The 17814-nt window shown below is 45.3% G+C and overlaps 1 protein-coding gene across 2 annotated transcripts in view; it reads right to left on the bottom strand.

Annotated features, from left to right (window-relative positions):
- The window catches only part of AMFR (autocrine motility factor receptor), a 37221-nt gene extending 19534 nt beyond the window's left edge, over positions 1-17687 (bottom strand). The window contains exons 1-5 of one of the 2 annotated variants that reach the window (XM_072872232.1): positions 17365-17687; positions 15619-15711; positions 13544-13708; positions 11574-11726; positions 271-311 (exon numbers count right to left, since the gene is read on the bottom strand). In XM_072872232.1, coding sequence (XP_072728333.1) covers positions 271-311; positions 11574-11726; positions 13544-13708; positions 15619-15711; positions 17365-17604 — 692 coding nt within the window. In that variant the 5' untranslated portion in view covers positions 17605-17687. The remainder of the gene's footprint in view (positions 1-270; positions 312-11573; positions 11727-13543; positions 13709-15618; positions 15712-17364) is intronic. The other variant, XM_072872231.1, reaches the window with a different exon arrangement.
- Positions 17688-17814: the final 127 nt, after the last annotated feature.

Raw genomic sequence — 17814 nt, 5'->3', positions numbered from 1 at the left:
CAGTAGGATGATATTAAGTAGTATATATCAATCCTCATACACCAGCACCAATCCATCTTAATCCATGCCTCAAGCTATTAGCACCCACTAAAGCTATCCACACATTGCAGAATTCATGCTTAAAAATAGTATGGGCTAAAGTTAACCACCTTTGCCCATCTCCAAACATGCATTTGCAATTCAACAAGGTCATTACATACACCTCTTAAATCAACATGCTATATGTACTACCTTCTTGAACAACCGTCCTGGAAAATATAAGGTACTCACCGTAAAATCACATGAGCAGTTCTGACTGTCACAAGCAGAGACTGCAAAAGAGGGGAAGAATAAAAAAAAAAAGGTATGTTAACATTCCTTAACATTCTGGCAGGGACAGTGGTACTGAGGCAGAAGCTAAAGGGCTATAACACAAAGCTACATTTATGGTAGCTTAACAGTTCCTGTGAACCAACAGTCACTATAGATGACTGTGTGCACAATACACCTGTGACAAACATGAATCTTATACGTAAATATGGAAGAAACTGTAGTCAAACACACAATGTTCATGGAGCAGCCACTAGCATCACTGTTGTTAAGTCTCACTTTTTCCCCCACTACATAGGACACATTATCTTTTTCCATTCTTATCACTCAGTGAGTGTTGAGACTACAATTCCACCAACTACCTTCAGGTGAAGGTAGCACACCTCTCCTCATCCCACTGCTCAAGAAAAATCTGAACCAGCAAATAGTAGCAGGAATTTGAGGAAGAATCATGGAAGCACTTTCAAATAATTTTTCCCCTTTGCTGAGACGTGAACACTGCAAAAGTAACTTCTCTCTTTAATCATACTTACCTCTCTAGGCTAAGTACAGAGAAAAAAAATGAGTATATCAGAAAGCATAAGCAGATCAGAAGTATAAAGACAAGTCACCAGAAAGGTCTGTTTCCAGAATATCCACCACATTTCCATGGGCTCTTATCATCTAAGAAACATGGCCCCATCACCTCTCTCTAACCTGTCAGGCCCACAGTGCCCTGTCCCTTTGCTGTATCCTCCCAGGGAAAGAAAATGGGACAGGACGAACCCCCTTCAGAGAATGCCCACACTACCCTGTAGTTAGCAGGGGCCAGCTGACACCAATATGCAGGGGATTTATAATGAGCAACTGAAACCGCTTCTGTAAGACTGGTCTGATGGCATGCCTTCAGCATAAGTATTAAAAACAGTACAGAAGAACTATCAAGACCACTAACTTCCCAGTATAGCAATAAAACAGCTGGTTTGAATAATTTTTTCCATTTGTAAAAGCATTCTTAAAATGCTTCAATGCATATTTAACCCTTAGTAATATCCAACATATCTGCCAACTGTTTACTAGATGGATTTAAAACAAGTGTTCCCGTGACTGTTTAAACACCAGTGCAATCTTTTATCCAAATAAGGGCTTCAGAATAAGATGCACACATCATTCAAATAACACAAAAAAGTCAAGAAGGTAACAGCAAGTCATCTAGCATGGTGTTCTGTTCTCATCACAAACATCTTTCATAAAAAAGTTAAATTAGCACACTAGCTGCTCCTGCGAGGCACGTTATGAGACCCTCTTCTGTCTCCTGTTACCCCGCGGGTACCAGAAAGAGACTACACCTTGTTCACATGAGGGTTTTGGCTATGGAGAAACTTCGGGCAGACCACAGAGGAAAAGTAAATACGCCCAAATTCTAACCGTGCAAGTGGTGAAACAGAATGATTACCTGAGCTGCCGGATGGATATACCATTGAGCACAAATTTGTGTCAAAACCAGTACCCATGGCATAAAGTCTCCAATAAGGAAGACGTCTGTCAGGTAGAAATCTGAAGAGTCTAATCTTCGCAACTTTTAAGAAGTTAATGTTGCCAAGACATGATTTATACTTGCTGAGGCAGCAAGAGCATCAAAATGAAAAGGACAAGCTAGTGTAGACTTGGTCAAGGCGCTGGTCTCTGGTTCCTACACTGTTTCCAGAAATGCATTTCAACATTCTGACATGAGAAGTACTTCGCAGAAAGTACAACATTGCATCACAAGTTACACAACTCTGTAACCTCAGGGTCTAAATGTACAGCAGGACATTTTCAGTACCGACACCTCAAGAGCTCTTGCTCTGCTCCGCTACACACATACTTATCCCCCAGTGATAAGTGACTCCGTGATACTGGCAGATATTAGTCATGTAGATTAGCACACAACTGGAAGGCACTCAAACGCTAAGATAACGGATGCAGCATAAGAAGCTATACAGGAAAATATACGATTATCTGTAAGGTACAATTCTAAGATTTTAATATCACTGTCATTATACGGCCTCAACTGAGATACATGAAACAGGATCAGAGGACAGCTGCTATAGGAATGGAGTAATTCCTTCTTACAACAAAAAAGGTGCAAAGATAGACTGGACATTAGTTACTAAACTATAATTCTCAAATACCATACATTAAGGCAAAAAACCTTAATGTTTACTCAAAAATACAGACTGTCCTTATTCAACCTTCTCTGGGCATTTGCACATTTCACATCCATCCTTTGCAGGAAAGAAAATGCTCACAAACAAAACAGAACAAGGGAAAGCCTAAATAAAACCTGAGAAAAACATCCATATTGCTTTACTGAAAACCCTGAGGCATCAAGCTAAATCAATGTTTGCAGAGTCAGGAGAGATGAATAGCTTAATGTAGCTTAATGTAATTAACTACACACTAATGGAATACACTTGGCAGCATCCCTCTCAACCAGCATCACACAAGCCACCACGAGGAAAACATTTTGGTCTGCAAGATTTAATGCTTTTTGTGGAGAGGTTGAGAAATGCCACGAGGTGTCACTGCTAGTAACCGTACAGAAAGAAACCTAAATGTTTTATTCCACTTACACGAGTGCTGGGTATTAAAGTCAGGGAAGCTACTCACAGTGACCCAACCCATATAGGGCATATTTAAAAGGTTCAGGAAAGGGCGAGATATTGGACAATCTCATATGAGGAAAGATTAAACACACTAGAATTCTTTTGCTTGGAGGAAAAGTCAGAAGGGGAACAGGAGAAAGGTCTATAAAATAACAAATGGTGTGAACAAGAGTAAACAGGGAATGATTCTTTGTGGGTTTTCACCATAAATGTCTTAGATGATAGCCAGGGACATTATCAGACAGAAGATTCAGAATAACTGAAAGAGCTCTTCTGTGTACACAAAGCCGAGGTAAATGTGGAATTTGTTGCCTTTGAATATTGCGGAGTCCAAAGTATAAACCAGTTCAATAAACAATCAGACAACTTTCCAGAGTCCATCTGAGGCTATCAAACCCAACAGGCTTGTGCAGCCCTCAGCTCAAGAACATCCTCAAATGCCAGCTTCTGCAAACAAGGGTAGGAGACCCTTTCCTGTATGTTCCTGTCCTGGTTTCAGCTGGGATAGAATTAATCTTCTTCCTAGTAGCTGGTATAGTGCTGTGGTTTGGATTTAGGATGAGAATGATGTTGATAACACACTGATGTTTTAGTCATTGCTAAGTAGTGCTTACACTTAAGTCAAGGACTTTTCAGCTTCTCATGCTCTACCAATTGAGAAGGCTGGAGATGCACAAGAAGCCGGGAGCAGGCACAGCCAGGACAGCTGACCCCAGCTGGCCAAAGGGCTATTCCATACCATATGACGTCATGCTCAGTATATAAACTAGGGGAAAGCTGGCCGGGGGGCCGCTGCTTGGGGACTGGCTGGGCATCAGTCAGCAGGTGGTGAGCAACTGCATTATGAATCACTTATTTTGTATATTCTTTTATTACCATCTTCCCTTCCTTTTCTGTCCTCGTAAACTGTCTTTATCTCAACCAACAAATCTTACTTCCCCCCCCCTTGATTCTCTCCCCCATCCCACTGTGGAGGGGGTGAGTGAGTGGCTGTGTGGTGTTTAGCTGCCTGCCAGGTTAAACAACAACAGTCCCTTTGGCACCCAACATGGGGCTCGATGGGTTGAGATCACGACAAATCTGACCAGAGCGCATTAGAATAAATTTGTTATAAACATTCATTATATTAGTTTAATAGTTGCTGGTCACAATGTTGATTAATTTGCTTGTTCTCAGAGTTGTGTTATGTAACACCTTACATGCAGCATATGTTCCCTGTTGTGCTGTTTATCACTTCTGGGAGCTGGGTCAAGGTTATTGGTTTGCTGTACTTTGTAGAACTAGCTTATGATATGATAAAATGGCTGGTCGTAAGACTAATCTGGTATTTGTACTTAGCACTGCCACCACCTCCGTCCTTCGGGAGCCATCTCTTGGAAACTATTAATAATTACACTTTTTACCTTTTCTCCTCAGAGAGCCAATTTATGGGGGAGACACCTTCCTTCATCTTACCCTTCTCCCCCAGGCTAGTTACAATAGCTCTTGAGAATTTTAAATATCCTTGGAATGTTCAAACCGGCATGTTCCTGTTGCTCCTAGCCCTGAATGTGTTTCATGTCTTGTTTAAGGTTAAACAACTATTTAAGAATACCACCCACAGATCTACCCCAAGGCTGGATAGTTATGAGTGGCAGGGTGTGTGGGATAGTATGGGCAAGTACCTAGGACAGTGGGCATCCCCAGTGTTTTGGAACTTTGCCCCTGAACAAGTGCAGAATCCTGAAAAACTAGTAAGGTATTTGGAAAAAGTATGCTGTCACCCTGGCAATTCCAGAGAGACACAAGTCACTGCAACATGCGGGGCCTGGCCCATGCCTACCAAGCCCTGCTCAACACTATTCAGTATGCTCAAGGGGAAGAGAAGGTCTCTGGATCTGACGACAAAATGACAGGCACCACAGCTACTCCAGTCCTGGTGACAGGCACTGTGGCTACTCCAACCCCAGCGACAGGGACTGCGGCTGAACCAGGGAACCAACCTGTGCTGGTACGAGTCGCCCCTATACACAAGAAGAAATCTTGGAAGCGAAAGTCAGCTTGTTTAATAAGGGAAGATGAAAAAGCAGGGCCATGCAAAGAGGAAGAGGAAGAACTCATAAACGAGATGGTAACCACCTGATCCCTATCCCTGAGTGAGCTGTGAGATATGCAAAAAGATTTCAGCCATCATCCAGGCAAGCACATTGTCACCTGGCTGCTCCGATGCTGGGATAACGGGGCCAGTGGCCTGGAATTAGAGGGTAGGGAAGCCAAGCAGCTGGGATCCCTTTCTAGGGAAGGGGGCATTGACAAAGTGATTGGAAAAGGGGCACAAGCCCTCAGCCTCTGGAGGTGACTCCTGTCAGGCATGAAGGAAAGGTATCCCTTCAAGGAAGATATGTCAGCCAGGCAAGTGGACCACCATGGAGAGAGGTATCAGTACCTGACGGAATTAGCCATGCTGGAGATGATTTATGGTGACCTGGACAACAAGCAGTTATCCAAAGATCCAGATGAAGTCCAGTGCACACAACCCATGTGGCAGAAGTTTGCATAGAGCGCACCAGCGTCGTATGCCAACTCATTGGCAATACTGACCTGGAAAGACGGAGAGGGACAAACAGTGGATGAATTGACTGGCCAGCTCTGGCAATAGGAAGAAAATATTTCTTCCTCCCTCATCTTGGCTGTGGAGAAACTGTCCCAGGAGGTCCAGCAACTCAAAGAGGATAGGTCCTACTCCCCACCTGTACGGACCAGTATCTCAGCTATTAGGAGTCAGCGTTCCTCTGCTCAGGAGAGAGGATACAGAGGGTACACAGCACAGGGCACCCTGTGTTTTTACCTGAGTGACCACAGAGAGGACATGAGGAAGTGGGATGGAAAAATCTATGTTGACCCTAGAGTCACGGGTATGTGAGTTGCAAGGAAAAACAATCACCAAAGGGGGTTCTTCCAGGAAAATTGCTGCTCCAGTTTCCAGTGGGCAGTTCCCCAGACAGAGTAGAAGGGCTGATCTCACTTCTGATCTTAATGAAGGGACTTCTAACTTGTATTTACAAGAAATGAGTAACGAATACTATGACCAGGACTAGAGGGGCCCTGCCTCCAGCCAGGTGGAGGAAAGAGACAATCGGGTTTACTGGACTGTGTGGATTCGATGGCCTGCCTCATCAGACCCACAGGAGTATAAGGCTCTAGTAGACACCGGTGCACAGTGTACCCTAATGCCATCAAGATATATAGGGGCAGAACCCATCTGTATTTCCAGAGTGACAGGGGGATCCCAACAGCTAACTGTATTGGAGGCAGAAATGAGCCTAACTGGGAATGAGTGGCAAAAGCACCCCACTGTGACCGGCCCAGAGGCTCCGTGCATCCTTGGCATAGACTGCCTCAGGAGAGGGTATTTCAAGGACCCAAAAGGGTACCGCTGGGTTTTTGGTATAGCTGCCTTGGAGACAGAGGAAATTAAACAGCTGTCTACCTTGCTTGGTCTCTCAGAAGACCCTTCTATTGTGGGGTTGCTGAGCATCGAAGAACAACAGGTGCCAATTGCCACCACAACAGTGCACCAGAGGCAATATTGCACCAACCGAGACTCCCTGATTCCCATCCATAAACTGATTCGTCAACTGGAGAGCCAAGGAGTGATCAGTAAAACTCCTTCACCTTTTAACAGTCCTATATGGCCAGTGCAAAAGTCTAATGGAGAGTGGAGACTAACAGTAGACTATCGTGGCCTGAATGAAGTCACGCCACTGCTGAGTGCTGCTGTGCCGGACATGCTGGAACTTCAATACAAACTGGAGTCAAAAGCAGCCGAACAGTATGCTACAACTGGTATCGCTAATGTGTTTTTCTCAATCCCTTTGGCAGCAGAGTGCAGGCCACAGTTTGCTTTCACTTGGAGGTAACTAGTGATTGGATGAGAGGAAATAGCCTCAAGTTGCACCAGGGGAGGTTTAGACTGGATATTAGGAAATTTTACTTCACTGAAAGGGTTGTCCAGCATTGGAACAGGCTGCCCAGGGAAGTGGTTGAGTCGCCATCCCTGGAGGTATTTAAAAGACGTTTGGATGAGGTGCTTAGGGACATGGTATAGTGGTGGTCTTGGTAGTGTTAGGTTTATGGTTGGACTTGATGATCTTAAAGGTCTTTTCCAACCTATACGATTCTGTGATTCTGTGATGTTCAGTACACTTGGAATAGAGTGCTGCAGGGGTGGAAACACAGCCCTACCATTTGCCATGGACTGATCCAAACGGCACTGGAACAGGGTGAAGCTCCAGAACATCTGCAATATATTGATGACATTATTGTGTGGGGCAATACAGCAGAAGTTGTTTTTGAGAAAGGGAAGAAAATAGTCCAAATCCTCCTGAAAGCCGGTTTTGCCATAAAACAAAGTAAGGTCAAGGGACCTGCACAGGAGATCCAGTTTTTAGGAATAAAATGGCAAGATGGGCATCGTCAGATCCCAATGGATGTGATTAACAAAATAACAGCCATGTCTCCACCAACTAGCAAAAAGGAAACACAAGCTTTCTTAGGCGTTGTGGGTTTTTGGAGAATGAATATTCCAAATTACAGTCTGATCATAAGCCCTCTCTACCAGGTGACCCAGAAGAAGAACGATTTCAAATGGGGCCCTGAGCAACGACAAGCCTTTGAACAAATTAAAGGGGAGATAGTTCATGCAGTAGCCCTTGGGCCAGTCCAGGCAGGGCAAGACGTAAAAAATGTGCTCTACACCGCAGCCGGGGAGCATGGCCCTACCTGGAGCCTCTGGCAGAAAGCACCAGGGGAGACCAGAGGTCGACCCCTAGGGTTTTGGTGTTGGGGATACAGAGGATCCAAGGCCCACTATACTCCAACTGAGAGATATTGGCAGCATATGAAGGGGTTCAAGCTGCTTCAGAAGTGGTTGGTACTGAAGCACAACTCCTCCTGGCACGCCGACTGCTGGTGCTGGGCTGGATGTTCAAAGGGAGGGTCCCCCATACACACATGCAACTGATGCTACGTGGAGTAAGTGGGTTGCACTGATCATACAAAGGGCTCGAATAGGAAACCCAAGTCGCCCAGGGATCTTGGCAGTAATTATGGACTGGCCAGAAGGCAAAGATTTCAGAGTATCGCCAGAGGAGGAGGTGACGCATGCTGAGGAGGCCCCACTGTACAACAAACTACCAGAAAATGAGAAGCAATATGCCCTCTTCACTAATGGGTCCTGTCGTATTGTAGGAAAACATCGGAGATGGAAAGCTGCTGCATGGAGTCCTATATGACAAGTGGTAGAAACCACTAAAGGAGATGGTGAATCGAGCCAATTTGCAGAAGTAAAGGCCATCCAGTTGGCTTTAGACATTGCTGAACAAGAAAAGTGGCCAGCGCTCTATCTCTATACTGATTCACGGATGGTGGCAAATGCCCTGTGGGGGTGGTTACAGCAATGGAAGCAGAACAATTGGCAGCACAGAGGCAAACCCATCTGGGCTGCTGCACTGTGTCAAGATATTGCTGCCCGGGTAGAGAATCTGGTTGTAAAAGTACATCACGTAGATGCTCATGTACCCAAGAGTCGGGCCACTGAGGAACATCAAAACAACCATCAGGTGGATCAGGCTGCTAAGATGGAAGTGTCTCAGGTGGATCTGGACTGGCAACATAAGGGGGAATTATTTATAGCTCGGTGGGCCCATGACACCTCAGGCCATCAAGGAAGAGATGCAACATAGAGATGGGCTCATGATCGAGGGGTGGACTTGACCATGGACACTATTGCACAGGTTATCCATGAATGTGAGACACGCGCTGCAATTACACAAGCCAAGCGGTTAAAGCCTCTGTGGTACGGAGGATGATGGCTGAAATATAAATATGGGGAGGCCTGGCAGACTGATTATATCACACTCCCACAAACCCGCCAAGGCAAGCGCTATGTGCTTACAATGGTGGAAGCAACCACCGGATGGCTGGAAACATATCCTGTGCCCCATGCCACTGCCCGGAACACTATCCTGGGCCTTGAAAAGCAAGTCTTACAGCGACATGGATGCCAAAAAGAATTGAGTCAGACAACGGGACTCATTTTCGAAACAACCTCATAGACACCTGGGCCAAAGAGCACAGCATTGAGTGGATATATCACATCCCCTATCATGCACCAGGCTCCAGGAAAATGGAATGATACAATGGGCTGTTACAAACTACACTGCGAGCAACTTGTGGTGGGACATCTAAACATTGGAATACACATTTAGCAAAAGACACCTGGTTAGTCAACACTAGGGGATCTGCCAATTGGGCTGGCCCTGCCCAGTCAAAAGTCTTACGTACTGTAGAAGGGGATAAAGTCCCTGTAATGCACATAAAAAATATGCTGGGGAAGACAGTCTGGGTTATTTCTGCCTCGGGTAAAGGCAAATCCATCTGTGGGATTGCTTTTGCTCAAGGACCTAGGTGCACTGGGTGGGTGGTGCAGGAGGATGGGGAAGTCCGCTGTGTACCTCAAAGGGATTTGATTTTGGGTGAAAATAGCCAATGAACGGAATGGTATGATGTTAATTGCTATATAACATTGTATAACGTCACTTCTATGATGGCTATATGCCATATCAATGGTATTACAGTAAGAATCACCCAGATTAATGAATAATGAACTTTGATGAAAACCGAGCAAAGCACAGCGATAATGGAACCAGAACTGGCTTCAGCATGCAATAATCCAACACCACACACCATCTCTCCTGCCCTGAAGGACTGTTGTGACAGATGGAGCCCAAAGTCATGGACTAAATGAACCCAAAGGACATTTTACAGGGAATGATATCTGTGTGTATATATCAAAAGACAGGAAAGGTGGTGGTGATTAATTGGAAAGTATTGGAAAGTGTGGGACCTGGGCATGATGTAGATGGTATAGAATAAGGGGCGGATACTGTCCTGGTTTCGGCTGGGATAGAGTTAATCTTCTTCCTAGTAGCTGGTATAGTGCTGTGGTTTGGATTTAGGATGAGAATAATGTTGATAACACACTGATGTTTTAGTCGTTGCTAAGTAGTGCTTACACTAAGTCAAGGACTTTTCAGCTTCTCATGCTCTACCAATTGAGAAGGCTGGAGATGCACAAGAAGCCGGGAGCAGGCACAGCCAGGACAGCTGACCCCAGCTGGCCAAAGGGCTATTCCATACCATATGATGTCATGCTCAGTATATAAACTAGGGGAAAGCTGGCCGGGGGGCCGCTGCTTGGGGACTGGCTGGGCATCGGTCGGCAGGTGGTGAGCAACTGCACTGTGAATCACTTATTTTGTATATTATTATTATTTTCCCTTCCTTTTCTGTCCTATTAAACTGCCTTTATCTCAACCCACGAATTTTACTTTCCCCCCTCCATCCCACTGTGTGGAGGGTAAGCAAGTGGCTGTGTGGTGTTTAGCTATGCCTGCCAGGTTAAACCACGACAGTTCCCCACAAACCTCCTCTGCTGTCCACCAGCAGCACAGCAGGCTGCGTGGATCCACGGCTTGGCTGAGGACCATATACTTATGCTGGCTGAGCCACTCCTGTGTTAATAAGCAGACAGAACAGCTCCCACTGAAATGAATAGCCCTTCCTGCAACCCAAAACACATACACCACCACATGGTGTAGCGCTAACGAGGCAACACTTCGGCACTGTAACACTCCCTGATAAACCTACCCCACGAGTCTGATACACCCTTCTGCCAAGCCAAGGTAAGAGACACAACACCAACGAGACCTCACCTGTTAGAGACACTGACAAATCTTCAATACCTTTCCACTATGTAATTACAAATCTGGCCTTGCATATTCTCATATTGAGGGAAAAGTAAACCAACATGTTAAATAACTGAACTGTGGTGTGACCAGCACCACATTCTACTACTGTCAGCTGACTGTTTTCTTTCCTCCTCACTAACTCCAAGTATGAATTCAAGACAGGAGAAGAAAAATAAACCGTACATGCTACTTGTTATCTGAACTAAGGATGTGTTAACGTGACTTACTTGCAATTATATTGGTTACCTCCCCTTTGTTTAAGATTATCACTTCCTCAGGCAGAGGCAACAACCCACCATAACATCAAAAACATACTGATGTTCACTCCACAAACACACTGATGTTTACTCCACACTGCAATGGGTTCAGGAGTGCACAAACATAAGCGAATCCCATGAGTATGCCTTAAGGAAAGGATGTTAGTCTCACTCCTTTTTTGGAGAAATTAGATAGAAAATACAACCTCAAAGAAAACGGTCTGAGGTGCACATTACACTTTCATATACACTCTCTTCCTCTCTCTAGCGGCCATTTCAACTAACCCTTCTTGCAATGCTCATGAAACACAACCATTATTTTTTCATAGGCTGCCATTTGATTTCAGCATCATCTTACTAATTTATGCTCTCATTCTCTTCTTCAGACAAAGATTTTTTGCAGGCTTAATCTCTAAAGAGAGAAAGCATGCAGATCTGGGAACTACTCTAAAACAGGGGAGGGCTTGTTTACATCTTCGGAGTTTCTTCCTTGTGGGAAACTAAAAGAAAGCCCACCGCATGCCAAGATACCCCCAAGTGAGGGGTGAAAAGCAAAGCGGAAACCACGACACATATGAAGGAAGTCTCACCTCTGCTGCCATGAAAGCCAACGTGTGCATGCCATGGGTGTAGCCAATAATACCACAGACAACTGCTAATCCACAGCAGGACAGGAGCATGGCTATGAGCAGGGTCAGGACTCTGATGTGGCTGCTCATGGGTGTGGTAGGAGAAAAGGAAAGCTGCAACACAAATACATAAATACATAACAGGTTTAAAGGAGTACTCCATTCACCCTGCCTTCCATAGTCACCTCACCAAACAAGTCCTCATTCAGGAAAATCTTTTGCTTTCTAGAATAAAACCTATTTCACAACCTCAACCATGCAATATTGTAATAAATGATACAGAATAAAGCTAAAACCACATACCATCCCAAAGTCTCGTTCATCTCGCTGTCATTTACATTAACCAGGCTGTTAAAGCCAGAAGGGATCATTAAGCTTATTTGAGCGAATGTTTAAATCACCTGTGCAAGAAAGCCACGGACACTTTCTCACATGGTAGTTTCTGCATCAAATCCACAGCATCTGCTTCGGATGAACACGTGTTTTAGAAAGACACCTAACCTTAATATACAGTCTTTGAGCAATGAGAATAATTGTTCTGCCAATTTTTCACCTCACAGCTGATCTGAATTTTTCCAGCTTTATCTTCCAGCCTCTAGTTATTCGAAAGTCATTTTCTTCCGGAAGAAAGAGACACCTCCCCCCAAAATTTAACTTGCAGCTAGAGACTGCTGGACAGAGTCTACTGAAAATAGTTGTCTTACTCAATAGCATATAGGGCGTATTCTCTAAACTCTAATATAGCTTATTCTCTAAACTACCTTAACAGTAAGCTACACCTACGCTGTCTAAATCAAAGATGACACAAGAGGCAAAGTATTTAGGTGGTCCATTCCCTTATTTTCAGGGCAGGAAGGGGAAGAACAGGACAAGGAAAGAAGGAGTTGCCCAAAGCTTCATTCTGGTCTGATTGATGAAGTTGACTTCCACGTTTTGTTTTTAAATTGGTTCTTTCTTCCTTGTTCTATCGGGTTCAGTTCCACATCCCCCTGAGTTTGCAAGGCAGATCACACAAGTACCATTTGTCCAAGTAAAGAATTACAATACATACTTTGAATGCAGAAGGAATACAATAAGGATTTCTTCCCACATGAGCTCTGTTCTTTTACAGTTTTCTGAACAACACTAAAAATACCAGACGACTGCCTTGTTCACTTCTATCTCAATTTTCCTAACCCCAACCCATCTAGTTTCAAGCTTACTGCTTAGCTACTTGTGAATTAATAGGCCTTACTGGGTATTAATAAAAAAATATTGCAAAGTACAGAGCTACCAAAAGGAAATTAATTGATTCAATTTAGTTCAAACTTTTATTCCAGGACAGAGGAGCTGAGGAAAATGCATGTCCATTATAGATGTTTAAAGGGCAAGATTTACTGTTCAAATTCCAGTTCCTTCTTCTTTGCCTAGCCTCCAATTTCTGCACCTCTACTGAATTTATTCCTGGTATTAACAGAAACTGGGATATAGCTTATGGAAAAGTTGCACTGTATATTGTAAAGACGTTGGCAGTCAACATTTGGTAGATGTAAACGAGCCTGAAACCTGAGCCCAGAGCAGAAACAGGCTTTACGGACCAATACCAAAGGGTACCAATCTAAGGGATGTTCTGTTGTCAAGGTTTCCTCGCTAAGGAGAGCTATGAAGACATCTCACGGAGTTATATAATAGTCATTACAGGGCACATATAAGGAGCAATTTATCAAAGAATATAAGTATCTTCAGCTCCATTTGTCTGATGGAAAACTAAAGGAGTAAGATTGACATTACACTTTAAAGCAAGTATTCAAAGCTACTGGGAGGTGTACGTGTCCAGCACCGCACGGTGAGGAACAGGTCTAAATGATCTGTTTGTAACCTATCATGAGCCAGTGCCCGAACCAGAAACAGAATTTGCATGTCCCAAAAGACAGCTCTTAATCAAAACTTACATATTCAAAGCGATCCTTGCAGAGCTGAATCATAAGATGAAGAAACACAAGTCCAGAGAACCAGAGGCACCACATCACCACTTCTTCCACTGTCTGAACATTCAGCACGCCAAAAATGAAGATGAACTTGTAGAAAATGAAATTCCAGAATTTATCCTTGAGATGCTGTAAAGGAAGACGTTTGGTTACTGTAGTGAAAGCACTGACAATCCACACGCAGGGGAGAAAAGGAGGGAAAAAGAAAGAAAAAGAAAAGATGGAAGTAGAAATGCAACATTACGTTAGCAAAAGCCTGCTGCATCCACATCTTGAATGGAATTTGTTACCCTTACTGAATTAAAAACATATTAGAAATATTAGTGGTCCTCAGTATCTATTTAGTCTTTTGTACCACCGCAGCACAACTGTGCAACACAGCGGACAACATAGTTTCCTGCCATAATTCTAAAACAGTGCTTAGCACAAACCAAGTTTGATCTCAGTTTGATTCTCCATGCCCAAGCAGGACAGCTACTGTGTCATCTTTGCTAGAACTGCCACAGGTAGTTAGACAAGATGCCCAAATAGCCTAGCACCTTGCTTCCAAAAACCTGTCAAAAAGTACAGATGATTAAGAAAAGATGACAAAGTCTGCTCTTAAAAAGCATAATGCCTACAGTGGAGAATGAGATGGATGAACAATGAAAAAAAAATTCCCACGCACATGCAGTATGAAAGAAACAATATGATGGTCTCAAGCAGTAGATAGCAAGCCAGCTTGTTGAGGATAAAAAAAATTATGAAATAAAATGTTTTGTTAAAGAACACTATGAAATCACCAGGAGTTTAGTTAAGACAGGCCCAGAACTCCTTCATGATGCTGCCATTTTTGGCTCACCAATAACCAGCTTTCCTTTATGTGAGAACTGAAGCATACTCCAACTGTCCAAATGCACATGGATCCACACTGTTACTGCTTTTCACTTCAGTTTTTAAGAGAGTAGAGAACATCCTGGAAACTACCACTAGTTAAAGTTCCACATCCTTATAGTCAACATGGACTAGAAAGAAAATCTGGCCCAATGCAGTCCGAGTGCACCTTGTTTTTAATATACTTCACTCAGAGGCTCTGTGGAGTGTTAATCACAAATACAACAGGCTTTGAGAGATCCATGGCTATTAATGAAGCTTTAGGTGTCTCAGTTCTGCATGTCAAAAATCCTCATTTTTCCTAAAGAACTGCATTTACACACTTTTTTTTTTTAAATATATGAACACACTTCAAATCACTGCTACTGCATTTACACAGACCAACTTATACATTTGTCTTTTTTTATAAAAAAAATATATACAGATACTATTCAAACCACTGCTGATGCTTTTATCTTCTGCAGGATCCTGTTTTCAAAAAGTCTGGGCTTTAATAGTCCTCTTGCTGAACTTTTAAGAACATTCTCACCTAGCCCAAGAGCAGGACTAAACAGCTTGAGTTTTCAGCCCTGCTTACCTCCCTTCTCTGGGCACATGCTTGCCTACTCCCTCTTAAACCTGAAGGTAGATAAACCGTCCAGTGTCTGAGGATGGAAAGCACTTCTCCAGCAGTCAAGGCACAAAACAAGGCACAAGAGGGAACTCAGACTGGCAGTGCTAATAACCAACTACGAAATGCAACGGCGAAATGCTGCCAAATGCAAACTGAATAGAGAAGAACACTTTATAAATATTCTGAAGTGAGGGTGCACTTGTAAGAAACCTGACAAAGTTCATTAAGGAAGCAGGATTTTCAAGTTGACCACAGGCTTATAAAATACAATAGCAACAATGAAAAAGAAAAGTTCCCTTCAGAAATAAACTGGAAGCTTGTGGCTGTGGATATCCTAGCTAACCATGAAGGGTTTCTTGGGCAGACTGTTTTCTACATGGATTTATTGGACAGCAGTTTCAAAGGCGAGAAGTATAATGGTAAGACTTAAGTTGTTATAAAATTTACTTTTCTTGTGTACTTTCAAGCAATTCCATATAGAACACCACACCAGTTGTAGACCAAGAAATTATGAAACACCACAGATATCCAAGGCAACAAATGGCTGTCTTACCTGCCTCTCACTGACACGAAGAGGACCGAACACCATACACTGTATTAGCTTAGCAACCAACATCAGAAAACAGCAGACAGTGTTCACTAGTACCTGCAAAGAAATAAAGCAGTCAGCGACAAATACTTTTGCCCTATTTAGAAAGGGAGAGAGAGAAAGGGAAAGAACGAGTCTAACAAAACCTACCATTGTTCGCAGAACAGTTTTAGTTGCCCTTTTTTTTTTTTGTGAAATTTAAGCCTGGCCTCTTCCAAAAACACATACAGTAGCTGATAAGTCACTTAACTTTTTTCTAGAAATACTAACACGGCCAGTTTCATACACCAGTATATCCAACAAACAAACCTACCTCTTCGGGATAAATTGTTCTATATAGATTAGCAAATCTTAGCACCAAGGAACATGGAGACAAAACCTACAGATCACCGAGATGCTAATTTTGTTTAACATATGGCAGATGAGAAAACTCCAGTTTGAATCTGTTGTTACAGGAACAAGATTCAGACATTATCTTGAAACATACTGGATAACACACACCCCTTCTGTAACAACACTGCTTAAATCCTTCTTGGGACACTGCTTTAAAGCAAAGCTGCAAGGAACAGAATACACAGGCCTGGGAAAACGGCTTCTCACATTTGACAAAGGCACTTGTAATTAACTTTTGACCTACGCAGAACACTAAAAAGGGGAGAGGGGATGATGAAGTAGCCTTACCCTGTCATTTCTAAGGGACATACAATAAGCTTTTCCAGCGCTCTTAATTTAAGGTCCTGAGACCACGTTTCGACAGGCTGAATGTGTTTGGTATATTCAAAAATCAGCACCTCAGCCAAGCGAGCATGTTGTAAAGCAGATATCCAATTAATACCACTTTTGACTGACAGACACGTGAAAGTTCAACAGCAACAGGTCAGCTAGGCTTTTGATACCCCGCTGTTGAGCCTTTATTTCAGCTACAGAAATTACTGAGCCAAGATTCATATACCATTGCCAGGCTAGGGTTTCAAGAGCTACAGAAAATTATCTTCATTTTTTTCTTAAATGGCAAGAATACTTCCTCTTACCTGCGTGACTTCAAATGTTATTTTCAAAAAAGAAGGTAAAGCTTGGGCTTGAATACCTGATGGTCTTTTACAAAGATTTCTAGCTGAGCAGGACATGCAGTGCTTCGAGAAGTGCAAGTGCAGCACCCACTAGGCACCGCAGCAAAACACTCCCAAGAGCTTCACCCAAAACCCCACGGCGAGAGGGGGACGCTCAAGGACAAGCACAAGACCCAAGCTGAACTTTCACGGCGCTCGCCTTCAACGCAGCCCTACCACCCCGCCCAGGGAAGGAAGGAAAGCGGCTGCGGCAGCGGCCCGGGGAGGGCAGGCGGTGCATCCCCGGCCCCGAGCGGGCAGCTGAGCCGGCGGCACCCACCTCCCCGCCCCGCGGAGCCGCCTTTCCTCACCCAGCTCTCCGGGAGCCCCCTCTGTATTCCGGGAGCAGTTCTCAAACAATAACGAACAACCCCTCCGAAGCCCGGCGGGGGGGGGGTGCCGCCCGCCCGCCTTGTCCCCCCCAGCCGCGGTGAGGTGCCGGCAGAGGCCGCGCCGCCCGCCCCCGGCTCCGTCCCCGTCTCGCAGGCCGCGGGGCCCGCAGCGTCTCTCCGCCGGGCTCAGCCGCCACCCGCCCGGCCGGGCCCGCAGGCCCCGCCGCCGCCCGCCCCGCAGGCCCCGCCGCCGCCCGCCCCGGGCTCACCCAGACGCAGAGGCTGTCGGAGAGCAGGTAGTAGGCGACGTCCAGGGCCCGCGGCCCGCCGCGGCGCGGGGGCTCGGCCAGCTCGGTGCCCGCCGCCCCGCCGTCCGGCTGGGCGCCGCCGGGGGCCTGGCTGAGGGCGCGGTAGGCGCTGAGGCCGGTGCCCAGTAGGGCCAGGACGCTGAGCGCCGTGTAGGTGCGGAGGCTGGGCCAGGGGAAGCGCTCCAGGAACAGCAGCGGCATCGCGGAGCCCTCGCCGCCGCCCGGCCACCGCCTCGGCCCCGGCCCGCCGCGCTCCCCCGGCTCCTGCGGCCTAGCGCCCGCCCCTCCGCCGCCCCTCCCCGGGGCCGGCCCCCGCTGGAGGCCGGGGGAGGGAATAGGCCCACACCCCCCGCCCCGGCTCCGAGCGCCGCGTCCGCCCGCCCCGTCACGGGCCGCTTCCCAGCGCGCTGA

This window comes from Ciconia boyciana, chromosome 9 (genome assembly GCF_034638445.1).
Source record: "Ciconia boyciana chromosome 9, ASM3463844v1, whole genome shotgun sequence".
NCBI lineage: Eukaryota > Metazoa > Chordata > Aves > Ciconiiformes > Ciconiidae > Ciconia > Ciconia boyciana.
Note: the sequence above shows the minus strand (reverse complement) of the source record. Positions and strands in the feature narration are given on the sequence as shown.